This window comes from Rattus norvegicus, chromosome 11 (assembly GCF_021556685.1).
Source record: "Rattus norvegicus strain SHRSP/BbbUtx chromosome 11, alternate assembly SHRSP_T2T, whole genome shotgun sequence".
Classification (NCBI taxonomy): Eukaryota; Metazoa; Chordata; class Mammalia; order Rodentia; family Muridae; genus Rattus; species Rattus norvegicus.
The window spans coordinates 68073601-68096317 of record NC_141544.1 but is presented as its reverse complement, the minus strand read 5'-3'; the positions used below and the strand labels follow the sequence as shown (position 1 = coordinate 68096317).

At 39.8% G+C, this 22717-nt stretch overlaps 1 protein-coding gene across 31 annotated transcripts in view; it reads right to left on the bottom strand.

The window, feature by feature from the left end:
* Nectin3 (nectin cell adhesion molecule 3) overlaps positions 1-22717 on the bottom strand; it is a 107663-nt gene that overhangs the window by 73131 nt on the left and 11815 nt on the right. For 27 of the 31 annotated variants that reach the window (XR_015632682.1, XR_015632685.1, XR_015632689.1 and 24 more), the window contains exon 2: positions 3540-3881. Coding sequence is in view for 6 of the 31 variants with exons in the window: in XM_087575854.1 (XP_087431980.1) it covers positions 3540-3881 (342 nt within the window). In the remaining 25 variants the exon portion in view is untranslated. Of the gene's footprint in view, positions 1-3539; positions 3882-10695; positions 10783-22717 lie in introns of those variants that run through there. The other 4 variants (XR_015632688.1, XR_015632687.1, XR_015632691.1 and 1 more) reach the window with 1 other exon arrangement.

The following is a 22717-nucleotide window of genomic DNA, read 5'->3' as shown; positions in this document are numbered from 1 at the left end:
TCAAGGTGCCAATTAATTTGCAATTTTCAAGATATGGAACCATATCGCTAACTGTGTTATTAGGATATTCAGTATTCACTAATCTCATATATAATGACACAATATTAAAATTTATATTTCTCAAGTTATGAATGAGCATAGAGACCATCAGATATGTTTTAGGGTTATTTTCAACTTTGTTTTCTGACAAATGTATATTAAAGATAGTTTTTTTAACTATTATGTAAAGCTTATACATGCATCATGGAAAGTGTTTCTTCTAAATTATATGTAGGACAGATTATTTTCTATCAGTTTCAAACTTGCCATTCTACTGTACTGTGGGAGTTTTTGTTTTGTTTTTGTTTTTTGGTTTGTCTTGACATGCTCAGGAACTGAACCAAGGTCTTGTGGGTGCTAGACACTTCTGTCATTGAGTTGTATCCCTAGTCTTTTTTGAAAATTTTGAAAATTAGTAATTCAAATTTACTGAGTAATCTGTCATTTATTCTGATGGCTGATTATTTATACTAATAAATATTCTACTCCAAATTGAGGCTAACTATTATGTGATTTTTGTTTGTTTCTAGTTCTTTCCATAAATTTATAGATTGATGCACTTCCCCAAATGGTACAAGCAATCCTGCTTTAAAAATTCCTATATCTGTTTAGATCCATTTGGGTGTTTTTAAGGCAATCCTGCTCTTCTCCCAAGGTTGGGCTCAAACTTACTCTGGAGCCTGCTGACGCTAAGCTTCTCTTCCGCCTGACTCAACATCCAGGGTACAGGGATTACAAGAATGCACCCCCAAGTTATGGTAAATTTGTGGCACTGGCGAGTCACAACACAGCCTACATGTGTGATTGACACTCTACCAGCTGAGCCAAATCCGCAGCCGTAATTTGTTCGATCAGGTTTTCTTTGTACAGGGTATTGAATATAGACTGCCCTTACTTCTACAACTGGTGGTACTCAAATGGAGGACAGGCCTATATTTGAATTATTAATGTAGAAATACTTTCAGAGTAAAGATCATTCCCTCCAAAAAAGGTCTTTCTTTTTTAATGCTGAGCTCCTATAACCTAACCAGGCCAGGACTACTGAACAGTAGTAGATGGGTCACAGGTCTACGCTATTCAAGCACGATTTGCTTTGAGGTTACTGTTGCTTAGAGTGCAAACCTTTAAGACACAAAGCAAATCAGGTTTGATTTCCGCAATGGACAGAACTAGACTTTGCTTCTTGCTTCATTTGATCTTAGCTCACAGGCTGAGGACAATCCTTCCCTTCTGTAGGCTTCCCATCTCATGGAAGCGTCATGACATTTCTTCCTGATTATCCAAGTTCTCCAGGTTGGATCAGCTTCCAGTGCCAGGCCATCTTCTCCTAGTATTATGCAATCATATTCCTCGCGACATTCTTAGTGGCTCCAAATGCCTCAGCTGAAGCGTTGGCTTGAGCAACTTACATGCCCACTAAAGCTTTCTTTTCCTCTTCAGGAAAAATGCATATTTAAAGTTAACTTTGAATGATACTATTTATATTGTCCTTGGTCGTTCCAACTGGCTTTATTTAAGTTGGTTTCTGTGTATAGATGCCATCTGCAAAACATCTTCCACATCGGCCTCTTTGGACCCCTCATGATCTTGCTAACCTAGGCAATACTATCTAATAAGACACAAGGAGCCCCAATGCTGTGTGTCTAACACACTTCTAAGTGAGAACATGGCTGCAGGACTATAAACTACACGCTAAGCAGCAAGGGCTTGAGAGCAGATGAGGCAGCAGCACACGGTCATGTTTATAGTGGAAACATCAAATTTTCCATTCAATCAACTTATTTTCATATGCTCCAAACTTGAAATTTCTTATATGTCATATGAATCCTTTGATCAACTGACAAACTATTTTATCAATGGTCCCCTTCCAACCATTTCAATTCCCTCAATTCTGTACTTCCTCAGGACACCTGTGTGGCACAGATTTTCATCACAATGACTAAAGGGTACTGGCATTTGATGGGTTGGAATCCATGGATCTCCAAAGCAGTCTATGATGAATAGGACAGAGTCCACAATAAAAAAAAAAAAATTATAGCTCCTAAATTCAACAGCTGAGAAATAAGAAAACTTTGCTCTAAAGGTCTTAGACCTGGCTCTCTGTCAGTTGCAGTTGAATGGGTCCCTAAATTTCCTTCCATGTGGCAAACCCACACTTCCCATCACTTCAGGACTCACAATCATTCCTTTCATAATATACCTCTTGGCTGCTGTGTTCACCAGGTCATTCCTATATCTTACTCGGGAGCTCTTACTGGCCTTAGGGAAAGGCTGGGCTCCTGAGCTGAGCACTGAGGCTTTCTGAAGGAGACCAGTGGTACTCTCCTTGTTAGCTACATTGCTGTGGCTCCTCCCTCCTAGGTCTCGACCACTACAGTACTCATCTGCACCGGTGCACCAGACTGCACAAGGTCCAGTCTGCTTTACGGTCCACTTCAGGGAGTTACCACAAGGTAACAGGTTTACTCAAACTCTCACCACAAACTCAATTCAGGTAGGAAAATAAATGTAATTTACTGTGGAAAACAGTGTATGATCCAAATAGGATACAAATCTTCAGCAGCAGGAGCAAAAATCAATGGGAAAAACAAGCACAAGGTGACAAAAGACTCCACAAGCCCAATGCAAGCCACCAGGTCCAAAACAAACCAGGAAAAACTTAAACTAAAACTGTGTCTCAAGCTTTTAAAGAAAGTAATAAAAATGTTATAGATAGTTCAGATTTTGTTTGAAGAACAGGATTTCACTCTGTAGCCCCAGGTAATATGGAATTTGTGGCAATGATCCCACCTTGGCCTTTCAAGAGCCAAAATTACAGGTGTGAGCCACCATACACAGCTGAGAATGCCATCTGCTGCTCTCTCGTGGGAAGACTCCACACAACATTTCAGACAAGCATACTCAGACTTTTTACATTGAGACTAGAAATATGTAACTTTAAGACTGAACTGAGAACGGGACCCCTGTTGAAGGAATCAGAGAAAGAACTGGAAGAGCTTGAAGGGGCTCGAGACCCCATATGAACAACAATGCCAAGCAACCAGAGCTTCCAGGGACTAAGCCACTACCTAAAGACTATACATGGACTGACCCTGGACTCTGACCCCATAGGTAGCAATGAATATCCTAGTAAGAGCACCAGTGGAAGGGGAAGCCCTGGGTCCTGCTAAGACTGAACCCCCAGTGAACTAGACTGTGGGGGGGAGGGCGGCAATGGGGGAAGGGTTGGGAGGGGAACACCCATAAGGAAGGGGAGGGGAAGGGATTGGGGGGGATGTTGGCCCGGAAACCGGGAAGGGGAATAACAATCGAAATGTAAATAAGAAATACCCAAGTTAATAAAGATTAAAAAAAATTCAAACTAAAAAAAAAAAGGACAGAATTAGAAAATGCATATTTAATTTAAACCAAATTTACAGAAATCCTCACTTTATATTCTTGAAAACATCTTTTGTTTTAATATTTATCATACTAACCCAACCCAAGGCATGTATGCTTACCTAGCACAGTCACAGTTGTAGAGGACTGGGCATTTCCAAGTGGGAATGTGACAGCTTTGCATATGTATTTTCCAGAATCTGAGAAGCCTATGTTATGCAGAGTAATTGTTGCATCATTAAGTGAATAGTTTTTAAACAAGATTCTTCCCTGATACTCTCCCTGAACAGAGAATCCATACTGAGGATGATGCACCGCAACGGTCTGTGTGCTCTTGCCGTGTATCTTCTCCCATGAGATCTGTGTGATAGTCTCATTCACTTCAATTAAACACTTCAAGGACACATTCTTTCCCCACACTGCTGTGACATGCGGCTCCACAATAATTGATCCAGCTAAGGCACCTGCAGGGAACACAGAGCACAGTGTGACCGTGGGACATTTATGTTATCTTAGAACTCACCTCTCCCTCTTTTCTACACACATTTGCATATCTCACCCATCACACACTCACACACACACACACACACACACACACACACACACACACACACACACACACACCCCTGAACAATAAGAGATTGAAAAAGTGATGGGATCTGAGTTCAGTTAAGATTCACATCCAAAGTGACTATCAAATCATTCAGCAATGAGCTCGTAGTGAGTGAACTCCACTGCTAACAAGCTTGGAGCAGATTCTCCCCCAGCAATGAGATTTCAGACCTAGCTGACACCTTGACTGCAGCATTATGAGAAGCTAAATAAAGCAGGATACCTTTGAACCATGGCTAGATACCCTGGTCCACAGAACCTAAGGAGCGTGGGTGTTATTTCAAAATTATCAAGTTTTAAGGAAGTTTTAATACTTATTTGTATAGGATCTTTGAAATCAAATATGACCCAAGTACTTTCCTGTGGAATCCTTCCATATTACAATTCTCTTAAAAAAAAAAACAAAAAAGCAAAAAAAAAAAAAAAAAACCCTAATCTTCAAAATAGACCAACTTCCAGAAAACACTGATGAAAAAATGTTACATTGATATAAAATTGATTACTTCAGCTGAGTGAAGAAAACTACCACAATCGAGTTTAAATTGAAACGACAGCAAACTTGTCCATTGTTCTTTCCTAAAAGCCATAGACAACCATGATCATCCTAAAGGAGACCAACACTAACCACACTGTTCAGTACGACAGACACACTGCCTTTACAGTGCTCATAACACATGGGACCTGACAAAGACTGTGAAGCCATAACCATAACCTGTAAAAACATCTTTAACACTTAGCTTTATGTCTAACATTTTAAAATGAGTTTCTTTCACTCAGAAGGAATGAAAATAATTTTTAAATGCATTCCTTTTACTCAAACATTGTTTTTGTTGGTTTGACAGAGTCTGGCTATACAGAAAAGCTGGCCGTCAACCTCCTGACTCTCCTCTCACAGCCCCACAGTGCTGATTTATAGGTTGGTGCCACCACATATAGCATTCTTCAAACAGTCCTAGAGAAAAGTTTTAAACAGTAGAGATAATATTGTAAAAAATTAATTAGATGGAAAAATGAAGGTACTGATCATTTATAACAGTATATTTAACAGCCTTGAATATTTATACCATAGTTCATTATCAAGCCCTTCTATTACCATTATCCATTCCAAATGTTGATATAACTAACTCAAGCTGTATAATATGCAGTATTCTAAGATATTTTAGCAAGAAGAGGAGTCAGGCATTAAGCCAGAAATTATGGCCAAACTCATGAAAAAGTCTTATGATTTTTATTGGGAAATAGGACAGAATGATCAGATGGGGAGAGGGGGAGGCAGAGGAGGATGAGAAAGGGAAGGACCACTCAAGGAGTCATGTGGAAATCTAATGCAGCAGAAGCTTCCTAAAATATAGACATACATAATTGGAGGTGATCTAAGTGGAACTGCTAAATAATGAGAAAACAGAACCCTAACTAGAAATTCCTCATCACCAAGCCAAGTTTCCAGCTCTGGGAAGGGGTTATATCTAATGGAGTTACTAGCATGATGGTAAGGTTCTAGTGCTGAGGACCACAGTTACACAACTTGGTGAACACCTTCACCTCTACTGGCTGACATTCACGGTGCTGGAAGGTACTCTGCGAGCTACCAAAGGAGAAAGGTAAACACCAACTCTACTACAAAACCTCTGATCTACAACGATGCCCTGCCTGCAGGATGCACTAGTGTAATAGAAGTCACCAACCAATATCTGGTTCTGTTTTAGGACCACTCTGAGACAGAATCTATCCCCAACACTGCTCAGATGGCCATGAAGTGGATACGAGATAGGCCAGGGACCTGGGTAAAACCAAATACAACTGCTCTGCTGAGGGAACATAGCAATCAAATAGCTCCGAAGGACATTCCACTATACTCAGGGATCAGGGTCTTGCTCAGCCATCATCAGAAAAGGGAACAACAGATGGAAACAGATACAGACAGCCACAACTGCCACAGAGAGGGAATACCGAAATCTTGGAACATTCATTCCTAAAAGGGTCTCCATTAATTCCTTCCCCTCTGTGATCAGAGAACCCTAAGGAAGAGGGGATAAAGGACACCAAGAAAACAAGGCCTTCTAGAAACAGCATGACTAAATATATGTGAACTCAGACTGTGGCAGCATGCACAGGGCCTGCATAGATTTGGGTTTGCATGTGGGGTCCCAACATTGAGGAGAAAGTGGATACAAGCCCCCATCCCATTAACTCTTACAACCTGCATTTTATCAAAGCAAAGGCTGCCATATGAGGAAACAAGGTCTCTCAATAACAAGACAGACTTTGCAAAACAGTCACCATCATCACACTGAAATTATACAAAGAAATGAAGTCCTTAAAGATGGCTGCTGTCCAGCAATCACATGGTGGCTCACAACCATCTGTAATGGGATCTGATGCCCTCTTCTGGTGTGTCTGAAGACAGCTGCAGTGTACTCATATATAATAATAAATAAATAAATAAATCTTAAAAAAAAAAAAAAAAAGATGGCTGCTGTCACTGTCCCCATGTTAATTCAAACCAGTACAATAAGTCAGGAAAAGGGAAAACAAAAACATATTTATAAAGCACAGAGTTACTGTGTGAATACCCGATCACTTGAAAGAAAAATCAAGACGAAGCAACAGAGTTAGAGAACAAATAGTTTAACTGCTCACATAACGAAATACATAAATCATAGCTATGTGCTATGATTGATACAACTTGTATAAACTGACTGTGGGAGAAGTTAGACTTACTATCCAATAAATCAATTACCGGCCTGATGGTAAGGCTCTACTGCTGAGGAGCACAGCTACACATCTCAGCGAGTGCGCTCACCTCCATGGGCTGGCATGCACGGTACTGGAAGGTAACCTGACTGACTCACACACGGCAGCGTTCTGGCACGTGCGTCTTGGGACATCCCAGGCTTTCAGCGGTAAGAAACACTCCACTCGGTCTATCTTACATGTTACAGCAGCTGAAGCTGACCAACACAGACAGATCCAACTACTTCTAACTGGACATCCTAATGACCCACAAGAACTAAAGCCTGCTGGGTCACCATTGCTGAAAGAGTATTTGTACAGTAGTAAGCCTGGAGGGAGGAATGTGGAAGGCTAAGAGAAAACAACTAATCCATTCGTTCAAAATGTTTTTAAAAGAGTATTTAAATAGTTCTCAGCTTGACAATAAAGATTAAAAAAAAAGATACCAAGAAGTCTGACATACTGTAATAGACTTGGTAAGAAAAAGTAATCCTCAAGCAAATGCAATTTTAAACTTCTACTTGTATCAGTTTTGTCAGTGGGTCACTGGCCAAGAAGAAGTCAAACACATTACAGACTACAAGCACAGGAGATAACATAGTTTGACTATCGTGAGGAAATGAACAGGGGTGCACACATAACAGACCAACTGTGGTGTTTCTAAACCTTAATGCAAGGCTTTGCACCCACCGCCCATCAAGCAACGAGGCTTCAGTTGTCCTCACACTCCACCGGTTTAAAATTACAATTCTTTTCTTTTGTGAACAGGGTTTTTGCTTCCTTCCAGACAAGACTTAAACATGTTTCCATTTCTATAAACCCACAGGTTATAAACCACTTCTGAATAAGCTTTTCCCATTTGGAACCTGGAAACTGTAGGGGAACAGATTTTCTGTTACCCTGTTACAATTCTTAAGCCAAACTCCTTATCAGAAGACCCTGTTTTCTGGGGGCTGCTCCTGCTGCACAGTAAGCCCATTTTCTGTCCCTTCTTTCTCACGTGAAGCCAGGTTTAACTAAAAAACAAAGGGGTCCTTGAGATGCGCAAATGCTTATTATGAAATACCTCAACTGCTTAAAGTGGACCAATACATTAAGTTCAGAATCTGAGGAGTCTGAGGAGCCATGAGCCGTCGGCAATGGTTCCTACGTAGAGTGCTAGCTTCTGGCAGAAAGCCCACGCTGAGGCACCTACTTCGGCTCTGCATCTCCACGTGCTTACCCGTTAAGCTGTGTGCCATTATCTACCTAGCTAACTTGAATGTGTCATTATCTCAGACACGAGAGCACCTCTTCATCGGTGAAAGTACTACAAACGCACCTTCCAATCAGAGGCGGTACTCGTGTCCCCAGAAGACGAGGCATCTGGGAACCTACAGCTGAAGAGAAAATGGAATACCACATACCGTGACTAGTATGGATTAGTTTTTCAAACGCATGTACTGAAGAGTACACTACAGTGCCGGGTGGAAGTACTAAGACGGCGGTTCTCTTCTTCACCCTTTGCTTCGACAAGTAAAAGAATTTTTCATAAACGATTCTATCTACTTAAATACTATCTTGTACCATAACTTATTTTTTTAACTTCTCACCTACAACTAATTTACACATTTCAGGTATCAATTTCTTTTAAATGTCAATATTTATAAAGTAAGTATTTAAAAATAGTCTATAAATAAAATGTTCTTATTTTAGTCTCTGTCCAAATTAAATAACTCTAAATATCATGAAAGAATAAAGTCTACTACAAATTCCAGTAATTTACAATAACTTTAAGAGCTTTTCTGAAATTGATATGCCTTATCAACTCCAGACTTTAAGAAACACACTTTGAATAAATACTCCGAATTCTTTTAAAATGATAAATATGTCATATCATATTCAAAGACCTAAGGAAAAGGGGCTTTTTAAGATCCTCGACTACTTAAACAGAAATATTAGAATAGTAACATAAAATAAATCACAATTTATACGCTATAAACTCAAATGTTCTTCAAATATGAATCTTTCTCATGCCATCACTAGAAAAGGCAAACTCTGGGGTTATAATCTATACTCTTAGGAGAAACTGTCACATAAAAGTTGAGAGAAGCCAGCATTCTTTCATTCATCAGTTAGGTGTGAAACATGTACTTTATGCCCAACACACTCTAGACGGTCGGAACTCTGCTCGAGCAGAGATGCCAGACTTTAGCGAGTCTACTCCAATTCAGACATAATTAAGGAAATAACATTCAGCATAGACACGGAGGAAAAGGAAACATGGTAAGAAGGTTCACTGTAGGCAGGTGTGACAGATACAAGAGTGATAAATGGAGGTCTTCTTACCAGGAGACTGTAGCAAGGACTTTCAAAGAACAATTCCGGCTCACTGGGGTACAATGAGTGCGGGGGTGACAGAAGGAGAGAGAAGACACAAGGGAGCAGGGACCAAATCAGCTGGCTTTTGTCTTGGGAGAGAAGGGAAACCATGGGGTAGGGATTTCCAGCAGAGATGAGCAAGAGTGTAAAAGAAGCAGATAAGGCAAAGTTACTCCATGGCTTCTGGTCAGCACATGCCGAATGACAGGACATCCATCTATCAAAGAGAACTAGGAAGTATAATTCTTCACAGAGAAAGAAGACTGAGTTCCAAAATGCACTTTTAGATGTCTTATGTTTGAGATGCCAATTTCATAGGGAACAATATGCATAACTGACTGAATTCCTACACACTAACAATGAAAAGTCCGAAAATAAACATTTTAAATACTCCTGGTATTTAAATTCTAGTGCTAGGACCAAAAGAAATGGGGAAAAATCTGAGCAAAAATGTGAAAGCTCTGCACAACTGAAACTAAAAGCAAATGCTAAGAGGAATGTAAAGATCTAAATAGAGATGGGCTCTATCCGTGAGACAGACTGGACAATAAATAAGGCATTATATCTCTCTAAATTGATTTGTACACTTAATGCAATCAAAAATCTTATTGGGATTTTAGAAGGAATGGACAAGATGTTTGTAAAATTCAAATAGAACTGCAAAAGTGATCTTGGCTAGGTAATAATAATTTCTTGGCTATGTCACAAGATTATCCAGTAAGCTTCAATAAGTTGTGCTCTTTAAGACACTCTTGGACGAGCCCCTGACTAAATGGACACAGTAACTTGATGCAAACAGACTCAAACTGGAAACAGCCCCCTTGCTCATCAACATGTAAACAACTTGCAATACATTACACAGTAAAATATTACTTCACAATGAAAGAAGTTTTATTAATTATTAATAAGCAGGTTCTTCAACTCGAAAATGGCAATCTACAAAACAAAACTATACAAACATGGAAATCACTTGTCAGTATCTAACAAGACGAAGCCTTCATTGGAGCTGCACTGCATATATATGCTAATCTGTGAAGAAAGAACATCCTAAAGACATCGTGCCTTCAATCCACGAATGTAAAACCATTTCATTTGTTTAGCTCTTCGCTTTTATCCGGGCTTTAGTAGTTTTCTGCATGTGAGTTTTGTACATGAAAGTTTTACTGGATTCTTATATGAACATTTTCAAGGTGTTCCTATAAATGGCCCAACAGTTACTGAAAAATTTTCTTCATAAAAGTATATTCTGATCTGGTTCCCCTACCCCAGCTCCTCTCTACCTTCCACCCATTTACCTCTGTGCTTTATTTCTTCCTTAGAAAACAGATCCTGCATGTTCATTATAACCCAGTTTAAAAAAATACAATTTAAAAAAAAAGACTTTAAAAGATGAAACTGCGTAGCTTGAAAACCCTGTTCCTAGGAGCTGTGGGTTAATACTGATGAATGCGGCATACCTCCATAAGACAGCCCTGCATGTACCCCAAACAATACAGGTTGGCTGGCATTTCCCTAGTTCTGGTTGCCCACCAGAACTAGATGGTAAGTCCTACTGCTGATGATACAACATACCTTGGATGTAAGATACAGAGAAACTAAAGATCAGCATTCAGTACTTCTTCCTTCCTGGCCGGCTTTCATAATGTTGCAAGATGTTATACAGGCTGATGGTAGAGAAGAGGCACCAATGGTCATATGTGCTTATGAATCCTAAGAATGTAATCCTGCCTATCCAGATTAGATGAGCCTACTTATGCATCAGAGGCATGGCTGGGAAGATCCTATAACTGAGTCCAGTCAACATCTGCTCCTCATGGAAATCAACAGACAGCACGATAAGCTGCTCAAAGACTCATGTCTGGAATATCACATTCCGTGGTGGGTGGGGGCGCTTTCTGCTATTGTATTAGCTATGCTGGCATAGCATTAAACTGTCTTATGTTTAGACACATATCAATTGCTATGGGCAGTTAATCAGACAGCCTCTCTCCAGTGAACAACAGTGATGCTCAGCTCATGGGCCCCTGAAGGGCTGAGAGGAAGCGGCAGCTGAGTGAGTACTCGGCCCTAACCAGGAAACATGTATTCTTCTCTTGAATGTTTAAGCAGCACTGCTGAAGAGAGCTGCAAAAAATGCAAGAGTCAAAGGGAGTGAAAAGGGCTGAAAAACATCATCTCGACGGCATGGCACAGCCACTGTCGTCATGAACTCAACAGCAACATGGACTATCTCGTCTGGGCCTCCCCACACTTGGCCAGGGAAGAGCCAAGCATGAGCAGCCCATGATCACACACGTGGCCCTAGTTAAACTCAGTGGTTAACAAAACAAAAAGACATGAAGCTTGGAAAGAGACTACCCTGGGTTTGACAGGATGGAAAGGGATAAAAGAGTAACTAGACTGCACCGTGTGCCTGAGAGTAAGAGGGGGGCAAGGAGGGAGGGAGGGAGAAAATAAGAATGAAACTGCTAAAAAAAAATTTTAATTAACAATCATTAAAAAAAAATGACCACAGAGAGGCCTGAAGTAGATGAAAAAAATAAAGGTACCACCTAGTCAAGAAAATTAGCAAACTAGATGAAAAGATCAACAATGTTTAGGAGAAATTTAACACTATAGAGAAAAAATGCCAGCAAGGACAATGAGATGATGAGAAAAAAAAAAAAAAAACAATAAACACAGTGAACCTGTCAACCCAAGATTAATTATAAGAAAAAGTGTAATAAAGTCCAGACAATAGTAGTCAGGCATTTACAAACAAACAATAACTAAAGCAAGATCAAATCTAACAAGAAATCACACCCAAGAATATGACCCAAGAATATATGGGTAGAAGTGTTGATATAAAACAGACACAGAAGAACCACAAATAGACATGGGCACAGAAGAGCCACCCCGCAGCAGTGTAGTGGAAAAGTCCAAACGTCAAGCCAGTAACAGGCAAATCATCCAGGAAAGACGTTCCTAAACCATAAAACACCCACAACAGTCCTACCCAAAGAATGAAGGACCTTTACAATGAAAATCTCAAAGTGAGAAAGAAACTTAAGTGCTTAAATTGTGAGGCCTCCCAAGCTCATGGATTGGCAGACTTAATATTATGAAACGGCTGGTACTGAAGACTATCTTCAAAGCTTTGTCCATCAAATGTAAGTGGTATTTGTACACAACTGCAGAAACAATGCTAAAAATCCCATGAAAAATAAGACAACAAGAGCAACCCTGGAGGCATCACACTATCTGACATCAGAGGGTCTCATACGAACACACTAGCAGCAGGACAGCATGTGAGTTAGAGCAATGAGGTAGAGCAGAGACTCACAAACTCGCACAGTGATAACCTTACACCAAGCATGCGCGCACGCACACGCACACACACACACACACACACACACACACACACACACACACACACACACACACACACACCGGGAAAGTAGAAAGAAGACTGCAGACAAAAAGATTTAAACAAAGAGGAAATGAGACAGTCATGTGATACTTGTGACAAGAAAGACAAGGGGACTGATAGAGAAAGGAAAAGAACCAATCAGAAAGGGAAGGATGGCTGAGGAAGAGAGCTGTATCAGAGTAAACTGCAGGTGCTTTAGAGATGGCTATGCAGTTAAGAGCACTGACTGCTCTGCTAGAGGTACTGAGTTCAATTCCCAGCAACCACACAGTGGCTCATAAACATCTATAATGGGATCTGATGCCCTTTTCTGGTGTCTGAAGACAGCTATGGTGTACTCATATACATAAAGTAAATAAATCTTTTTTAAAAAGAGTAAGTGGTAATAATATTTATTTATGAAATAATGAAATAGATTCCTTACTATGGTAAATTTAATTAGGAAAATAAATGTATAAAACCTAGACATTAACTCTTTCATTCCTTAATTATAAATCCTTCAGAGTATAAATGTTTAGTCATGAGCTAACACTTAAGGCTTCCACTTCATAAATGCTAACTGGAAAATTGAAAAGCAATTACCAAAAGTCTTTAAACTATTGAAATTATTTCACCTTATGCTTTTGAACTACAGACATTCCTCATTTACCTCTGACATCATTTCTGTATTTTCCTACTACATAGGTTCTTAATTTGTCCCAAAACTTAGAACAGTTCATGATATGCCTAAATAAATTTCAGTTTCCAAAAAAAAAAAAAAAGCAAACTGCAAATATCAGTAAGGAATTTTGCATGGTATCTGATCTAACTTATTTTACAGTAAAACAAGGGGTTCTTTCCATGTGGCCAGTTTATAACAAAAGCACAAAAAGCCACTTCCTAGATTTGAAAGGACATTCGTCCTGTCCCAGTTGTGTTGTGCACACTCTACATGAGAAAGCTTTGGAAGTTTAGCAGAAAGAGAAACTGGATTATTTACCCAGTCTTTCCAGACTCCCAAGACTTCCAGATACCGAGGCAGAGAAAGGCTATGTATGGTTCACAAGTCGGCACTACATCTACCAGAGGCAAACGGCCTAGGGGTTCATGGTAATTACAAGACACTTCCTTCGGTGCCTGAGAGGGTTAGTACTGTCATTTTGACAGGCTGCAGACTTACTCACCATGGAGACAGGTTTATAGGCATATCTATGAGGAGTCATCTAGATTTGGTGAGGTCAAGTGGGAACTAATGTCTGTGGTACCATCCACTGGGTGGGCTATGGTTCCAAGTGTAAGAAAGTAGCTGAGAACAGCACCATCTCTGCTTCCTGACTGCATGTGACAAGCTTCCCTGAGGCCCTGCTGCCATGACTTCCCTATGGCGGTCTGTACCCAGGACTTAAGAGCCAAAGCAAGCCTTTGCTTCCTTAAGCTGCTTGTCAACATATTTTGTCACAGTATTGTTGTTTTTAAATAATAAAATTAGTTAAAAACTAAGTTTTATCCATAACAAAATTTGTATTCCACAATATTTCAGTGACAACCAAGCAATTTTCAATCAAATGAATAATTTTTAACCACACTTTTGTGTGGAACCCACTTCTGACTTCTTCCTTTTGGTCTTGTACTTCTGATTTTAAGTGTGCGGTAGATAAAAGGAAGCAGGGATATATAAATAAGCAACAACCATCTCATAAGCACCAGAGAAAGAACTAGTGCTTTCAAGACAATAATCTAGTATTAAGTTTTATTTATATCAAGTTTTTGTGTTGATTAAATGCACAATTGTATATACACATTAACATGAATGAATAATCGAGAACCCTACCAAGTGTTATGGACAGAATCCCCACAGAAGTACACAGAGCTCACAGTTCAGTGGTATACTTTCCAGATACTAATCAGATATAAAACTGTGCATGGGATCGGCAACATGAGCCCTGGTGGGTAAAGCTACTTGCCACCAAGCCTAACGGTCTGAGCCAAACTTCAGAGATGACATGGTGGAGAGGAGAACCAATTTCACAGTCTCTGACTTCCACAGAGGCCTGCTATAGAAGGGTACACACATGCACATACCACACATGCACACCTCTTCCCACATCCATAAATATAAAATGTTTAAAGTGTAGGTAACAAATATGAAAACAAACTACATTGCATTCACGAACATACAAATTATCCCTAACACTGGGTACAGAAGTCTATCTTACCACTTAAAAGATATCAATGTCACCACCTAACAAAGCCTCAACAAAATATAAAACACTCAAACACAAGAATGAGTACTAAGCACCAAGAATTAGTGAATTTGAGGTTCAGATAAAAGTAGGTGGATTCTACAGTGCACCACCCTGCTTTCCTTCTAAGCCTGGAATGTGGGCATCTATTAAGCAAGGAAGCACTGAGTCTCAAACAAGCTTCAATGGTTAGTGACATTTCATATGTGCCATCACAGCTTTTCCTGTGACAATCAAGTGTATCCTGTGGGACTATAGGAAGGCACTCTGGAAGCTTGTGCCTGATTTTCCCCAGATTGCCTTATGACCCGACCCCCCCCCCACCCCTGCTAATAATAATGCTCATACTGTCTTGCCGTAATAACTTGCAGCCTTAAGAATGAAAATATGCTGAGTCCTAAAGATTTCCTGAAAAACCTAACATAGCTTTTAAGAAAGCAAGCATTTGGTCATGGGCAGAGGGGAGGGGAGCTCCAGGGTGTCTATGGGGGTGACTCTAGCTGAAAGATCCTGAAGTAGCCACTTTCTGTAGCAAGGCAGGATTCCCAGTGGAGGGATTAGGACATGCAACCTACCCATAAAACCTCTTACCCAAAATATGTCTTCCCTACAAGATGTGCAGGGACAGAGACAGAGCAGAGATGGAGAGAATGGCTGACCAATGACTGCCACAAGTTGAGACCTACCCCATGGGAAAGAACCAGTTCCTGACACTATTAATAATACTGTTATGCTTGCAGACAAGAACCTAGCATAACTGTCCTCTGAGAGGCTCTACCCAGCAGCCAGTGAAAACAAATCCAGAGATCTACAGCCAAACATTAAATGGAGCTCGGGAAATCTTGTGGAAGAGTTGGGGGAAGAATTGAGGGGAACCAAAGGGGACAAGAACTCCACAGGAAGACCATCACAGTCGACTAACTTGGACCCCAGAGACTGAACCACCAAAGAGCAAAAATGGGCTGGACTAGGCCCTCTGCACATATGTAGCATTAAGCAACTTGGTCTTTCTGCAGGTTCCCCAACAACTGGCTGTCCCTTAATCTGTTGCCTACCTGTGGATCCAGTTCCCCTAACTGGGCTCTTGTCTGGCCTCAGAGGGAGAGGATGCACCTAGCCAGCCCTCAGTGACTTGATAAGAAAAAGTAAATGAGGGGAGGTCCTTCTTAGAGGAGAAGGGAAGGAGGGAGTGGGGAGAATATATGTGAGAGGTAACTAGGAGAAAAGGAGGCTGATACTGGGAAGCAACACTAGTTAATTAGTTAGTTAGTTAAAAAAAAGAAAGCAAGCATTAATTAGTGTGCTCTTCCCTGGGCCTGAAAACATACACACACAAGTAACATCATACCGGCCAAACAGGTTGCATTTATTTAAGGTATATAATACACATTTAGAAATGTATATACATATATGTAAAGAATATTAAAAAGAAACCATGAATTTGAAGAGAAAGGTACATGGTGAGAGAGAAAAAAGGGAATGGGGAAATGTACCAAAGTTAGAAAGTATTCAAAAAATTAAAGTATCAAAAAACTCTTTAAAGCACTGAGATAAAAAAAAAAACCAAAAACAAAAAACATGATTTGTTCAGACAAAAAGTAACAAAAAGACACGATGTAAAGAAAAAGAAGTAACAGGAAAATCTTAAACTTGTTTAACTTGAATTTTCCTCTATATAAATTCACAAAAGAATTTTTTAAAGTATGCTTATGGGTAAAATATTCATAAAGATAAAACTCTACTAAATTTAAATCCATATACGTGTGTGTATATATGTGTGTGTGTGTTGATAATAAAAATATCACAACTGCTTGCTTGTCTAATCAAATAGTAAAAAAAAAAAAACATATCCAGGGCTACTAGACTGATGATCATACAACAGGGCAACAGTGACAGCGAAGAGTCAACAGAAAACGAACACAGAACCTAGTACATATCATCGTAGAAGTAAATTCTGCATGGATGATAGTGTGTCAGAGAAGAACATTCGCTTTGATGACCTGAGCAAAGTACTTCCACTCAAATACTTCACTAACCGAAAAGCGCAGAATAGATCTGTAATATATAAAGCTAAGATACATACGAGAGTTCAAATCTAGCACGTGTACAAGACTCCTACAAAATCTAAATAAAGGCATCCCAATATATTAAAACAGCAAGACAATGAACACACACTTCACAAAACAAGTGTTCATATGGTCCACAATCCTAAAACCATCAGGGAAACACAAATTTAGCTAATGCTTTAGTACTGCTCAATAGTTAGAATGACTACAAGAAAAATCTGCTATTATAGAGGAAACTCTTGCACTCTACTGTTAAGAGTATATAAAGTGTTCTAAGCTATGTCAAAGCAAGACATGTGTGCCCAGAAATTCCACTGCCAGGACAGCTGCTATGGATGCTCAGACCAACACTATTCATAAAAGCTTAAAAAATAAAGACAATTCAAAGTAACATCAGAACTCTAATAAATTTTGCAAGAGTCAGAATGAAAAATACTATACAGTGGCTCTAAAAAGCTGCTATGTATAATAATGTGGTCCAACCCACTAGTATCAGAAAAGATGAAAAATTTAGTGTGAACAGACAGAATTGCGGTTATTTCTGAAGGCTTAAAATTGCAAAGGAAAGTTAGAAGGACCTCTGGCATGTTGCTAATGATTTATTTCTTGTCCTGAGTTGTGGTTTCCTGCATACATCAATTCCATAGTGATTCAATAGCACACTTACATATGTGAGTTTAACACTGCATTCATTTGTCTGAACTTTGTCTAGGCCAGCTCACATTAGCATCTCCCAAATGCTGTATTTACCTGGCCCTTTCACTTGAACCGAACCCCAAATAGTAGTTCATACCATCAAAACAAAGCCTCACACTTCTGACATGAATTCAATTGTGTTACAGAAGAATATATGTTGAAGACCTAAGCCTTGATACCTATAAATGTGACTTATTTGAAAATAGGATTATGTGCACATGTAACTAACATGTAACTTAAGATGTAGTCATACTAAAGTAGGGTATGCTTTAATAGAATAGGATTGTTGTCCAAAATCCCTATGACATACGTACAGAAAGAATAACATGACAGAGGCAGTTACGCTACTGACATAGCTACCAACAAGAAAAGCTGCCAACAGTCACAGGAACTTGTTTGCAAAGAAAGAGTATATTCTAAAAACAAATTTAAGATTTCTAGGACACATATCAGTGGTTTAAGTAACTTATATGGTGCTTATATGGCACACATAGAAAGCTAGCACACATAGAAAGCTAATACATTCCTCTATATAATTTCTGATTCTTACCGCAGTCTTCCATTCAACAAGTGCTACACTACTCTCTTCTTAATGTATTCAATACAAAACCCCAAATCCACTCATTTCCCTGCATTTTTAATATCTGGGATCATAAAGACTTATTTTCTTCTAATCTCTTATTTTAAACCTTTCCCTTTCATTTTTACCATTACTATTCTAACCCAGAACATATTTATTATTATAAATCATATTACTCTCCTTACATGATTTCTCTCTTCCCAAACTTTTACATATTACTTTCCCTATCTTATTCTCTCATCCTAAACTGTCAAGACATTCCATTACATGAAACTCGAAAGGTAACTGGGAACTATATCCTACTTCCTTTAATATAGTAATAAATAATCCATCAACCTCATTGGATAATTCATTGGGTTTTGACTTTTCCCCCATTTCTTCACCAAAATTATTGAGTCCTGGGACTTGGAAAGATGGTTCTTTGGTTAAGAGCACTCCCTCACTGCTCTTAGAAAGGTAAAGGTTGTGAATTTGGTTCCTAGCACTCATATTTTGAGCAGTTTATAACCATCTTTGAATCCTGTTCCAGGATTTAAAGGGGATCTGATGGCCTCTTATAGCACTCCATGGGCATACACATCCATACATACATACACAAAATTGAGTCTTTAATGCTTCAGTGTTTTTCTTCCTGACTAGTGATCAACTTGTCTACTTATTAAAAGCTTTTTTTCCCCTTTCTTCCTCTATGCACCAAGTCAGGGTCTCATGTATTCCAGACCAGTTTCAAAGAATGACCCTGAGCTTCTGATTCTCCTGACCCAAGGATTCTTCCCTCCTCAAGGATTCCAGGTGTGAGTCACAATATGTGACTTGTGTGCTCAGACCTGGGGCCCATGTGTGGTAAGAAAGCATTGTACCAGCTGACCTATCTCCTGCTATAGTAGAAAATACAGGCATGGCCTGGCACACTGAACTTCTAAATAAGAGAAATGGCACGTCATAATGGAAGTCAGAGCACTGAATTCTGATGTAGTATAAGAAACCAGTAGCTGGCCTGGGGATAAGTCTGCATTCTCCCAATCTCCTTTAATGTGCTTCTTCCTAGTGATATTAGTGTTTGTGATCCAATCCAAGGTAATGTGTTAACCATTCACAGTACAAAAGCTTCCACTATTTAAGAGGTTGCTCCCATGCAATAAAGCAGACACTGTTTTATGAAACTGTCTACAGAGTGGTTTATCTCTACTCCCTTCACCAATCCATAGGCACTGCTATCTTGTCAGCCCTCCAAATTACCCTTGCCTCTCCTCCTCCCTCTGACAGCTTATCTAATCGAAACACTTTGATCTTTCCATCTTCCCTTTCTTAGTGCCCTTTCTGCTTTTCGTCCTGATCCCTCTTTCTTCTATTGTGTCATATAATCTCACAAATAGCTCCAAATACAAGTGTATCTTAATCCTAACAATTCCCAACATCGCATCCTACTTCATTCCAAGTGCATCTAAAGAATAGGCACCATAATTAATGAACTGATTAATCAATACCATCACTACTCTTTGCTGCTCACTTAAAGGAGAAATCCAAGTTCTTATCTAACTCCTTCCTGAGTCACAATGATACCCAAGTACTTCTACTTCTCAGATTCATTCCTCCTTTCAAGTCTTCCTAACATATTGTCATTTATTTTGGAGTCCTATCTTCCCAATGACCACTTTTGCCTCTCATAGCATTGATGCAGCAGTAACAGAACCCACTAATGTACACTCAGCCACAGTGTTGACTCTATAGCTACCTTCCTTCAAAAACCTCTCAGTCAGTTACTTTCCCATCACTGTGATAAAATGGTCTAACCAAAACAAGTTAAGGAAGAACAGGCTTACAGTTTCAGAGTCTACAACGGCAGGAATGCACAACAAGGCAGCAGCAGGGAGAAATGATGTGATCCCATTTCCATCCATACTCAAGAATCAGGGAACAAACAGGAAGGGAGAGGAGTAAACAAACCCTCAAAGCTCACCTGATCATTTACTTCCTTCAGCAAGGATCCGTCTCCTAAAGGTCCCATAGTCACCCTTAACAGCAACACTAGCTTGGGACATTGTTTAAATACATGAGTCAGGGTAGGGCACATTTCTCATCAAAACCACCACATTAAGCCCCTGCCCTGCCCACAGGCTCATGGCCATAGAATGCCAAAGGCATTTTGTCAAACTTCAAAAGTCTCCATAATCTTGAAGTCTCACTACTCAATAGTCCAATATCCAAAGTCTCTTTTGAGACTTAAGGCAATCTCTTACTCATGACCCCATTAAATCAGAAATAAATTACATACTCAACACACAATTGCAAAGAATACACATTATTATTCCAAAAGAGAAAATAGAAGCATGGTGAGAAGACTACTGGACCAAAACAAGAGTGGAGTCCTATCAGGGCAATCATTAACTCTCTCCAAACCCACTTTTGGGACTTCAGTATTCCCCCAGCTTTGTTGTCTGCAACACACATCTTTCTCTTGGGCTGCGCTGCTCTCTGTATAAAGCTCTCCTTGACAGATCCCTCACTGCTCTGGCATCTCCAACAACCTGGGGTTTCCACCACAACCCAGGCTTTACCTTCATAGATTCACAGGGCCTTCTCTTGAGAACATCAACCATGACATACATTGTTTGGACTCAATGCCTCTCTGACACTGCAGAGGAAGAATCCATTACCCTCTGAGTCTTTCATCTTTCTGATTTCCAAACAGCAGAATGCGGATGACATTGCCAACAGTCCTGCTGCCAGCTTGAGATGGACCCTGCCCCATCTGAACCACATTTACACAAGTTTTTCCTAGTCACTTTTTCTTCTCCTTTGTTTTAGCCCTGCTTGCTTTTCCAAATGTAAATTTCCCCCAAAGAATTAATCATGCCGGGGTTGGGGATTTAGCTCAGTGGTAGAGCACTTGCCTAGCAAACGCAAGGCCCTGGGTTCGGTCCCCAGCTCTGGAAAAAAAAAAAAAGAAAAAAGAAAAAAGAAAAAAAAAAGAATCATGCCAACAGACTCAATATCAATCAACTATCATCAAATCTTTTCTACTAAAGGACTTATTTAATTTAGCTTCAGGTAAGTTCTTGGGACAAGGGCATAATGCAATCAGATATGACAAAATATCATACAAATGGCTGTAGTCCAACTGCTACCTCTTTATTCTACCTTTGAACTCCCCGAGCCAGGTCTCCCGTGTACACATTACTCCGAGAACTTCTGTCTCGGGGATTCCTATGACGATGCCTTGGTGAGCTCTGTTACAGCATTTAACAGCTTTGCTAGTCCAAACTTCCAAAGCACTCCATATTCCTTCAAAACTAATGGGCCCACATTCTTCACAGCACCCTTCCATTTTCTCTTACTAATCACTTTTCTTTTGCTGTTAAAAAGCAACTTAAGAAAGACATTAGTTTATTTGGGCGTGTGGCTCCAGAGGAAAGTTCATAAAGGCAGAGAAGAAACGGCATGGAAGCCAGAGTAGGAACTGAGTATGTGATTCCCATCCACACACAAAGGGTAGAGAGAGGGAGCAGTAACTGATGCACCTCCTCCAGTAAGGCCCCAACTCCCAGCATCGCCATGACTTCCCCAACTCACATCTACTGAGACCACGTGTTCAAGTAAACCCCACAGAGTTCTCATTCAAACTACCATAGCACCTGTTAACCAGTCCAATCTTAGCTAAGAAAAATAATCATTTGCCTCCAAAAGTTCCTACTTGAATGACACAGAAATAGAAATTCCTTCTAGAATCCTTACCCCAATGGTCTTTTCAATGTACTATCTCCTGCTTCACTAGATTCCCACATAATGGTAAATGTAAATATAAGCGATTCGTTCACGACTCAGCTATGAATGTTAGATTCCTCAAGCCTTTATCAACAGTAAAAGATATTCTTCATATAATCCTACAAACAACTTTCATTTATTTTTATAGTACTGGAGACAGAAGACAAAGTCTAATGCAAGCTAGACTTGTGCACTACCACTGAGCTATATGCTCAAATCTCTTTAAGACAAGGTCTCACTATGCTGGTAGGCTCACGTTCTTGAATATTTGACTGAAATCCTCCTGTCTCAACCCTGTGAGTAGCTGAGACTGCAGACTGGCAGCACCAGGTCCTACTCCACAACACTTTACACTTGTTTTGTTGTACATCTAGAGTACAACTTAATTTCAACAACAACTGTGTGAATGCAGTATCATTTAGAGGAAGAAAGTAATTAAGTCTCTGTTTCTGTCTATATGTCTCTCTCTTCTTACACACACACACACACACACACACACACACACACACACACACCTTCGATGAGGATCTCCTGACACTGAGCTTAATATTTCTTAGGTGCAAGCCATATAGCTCAATGGGAAAGTGTTTGCCTAGCATGTTCAAGGCCTGACATTTGATCCCTGGTGCTGTAAAAAGAAATAAACTGTACATATCTTAAGATCCAGTATTCCAAAGGGGCGTTCTTCGTTTAATAAAAGGTGGGGAAGTCTCCTTCCTATCTGAAATAACAATTTCACTCAGCTGAACTCTATTTGCGTCTCTTTTAGGCTTTCTTGATCATCATTCCTGAAAGTACCATGACATATAGTCTGGTATCATGTTGAGTAATAGTCAATGACCAGCACCTCTCTCTG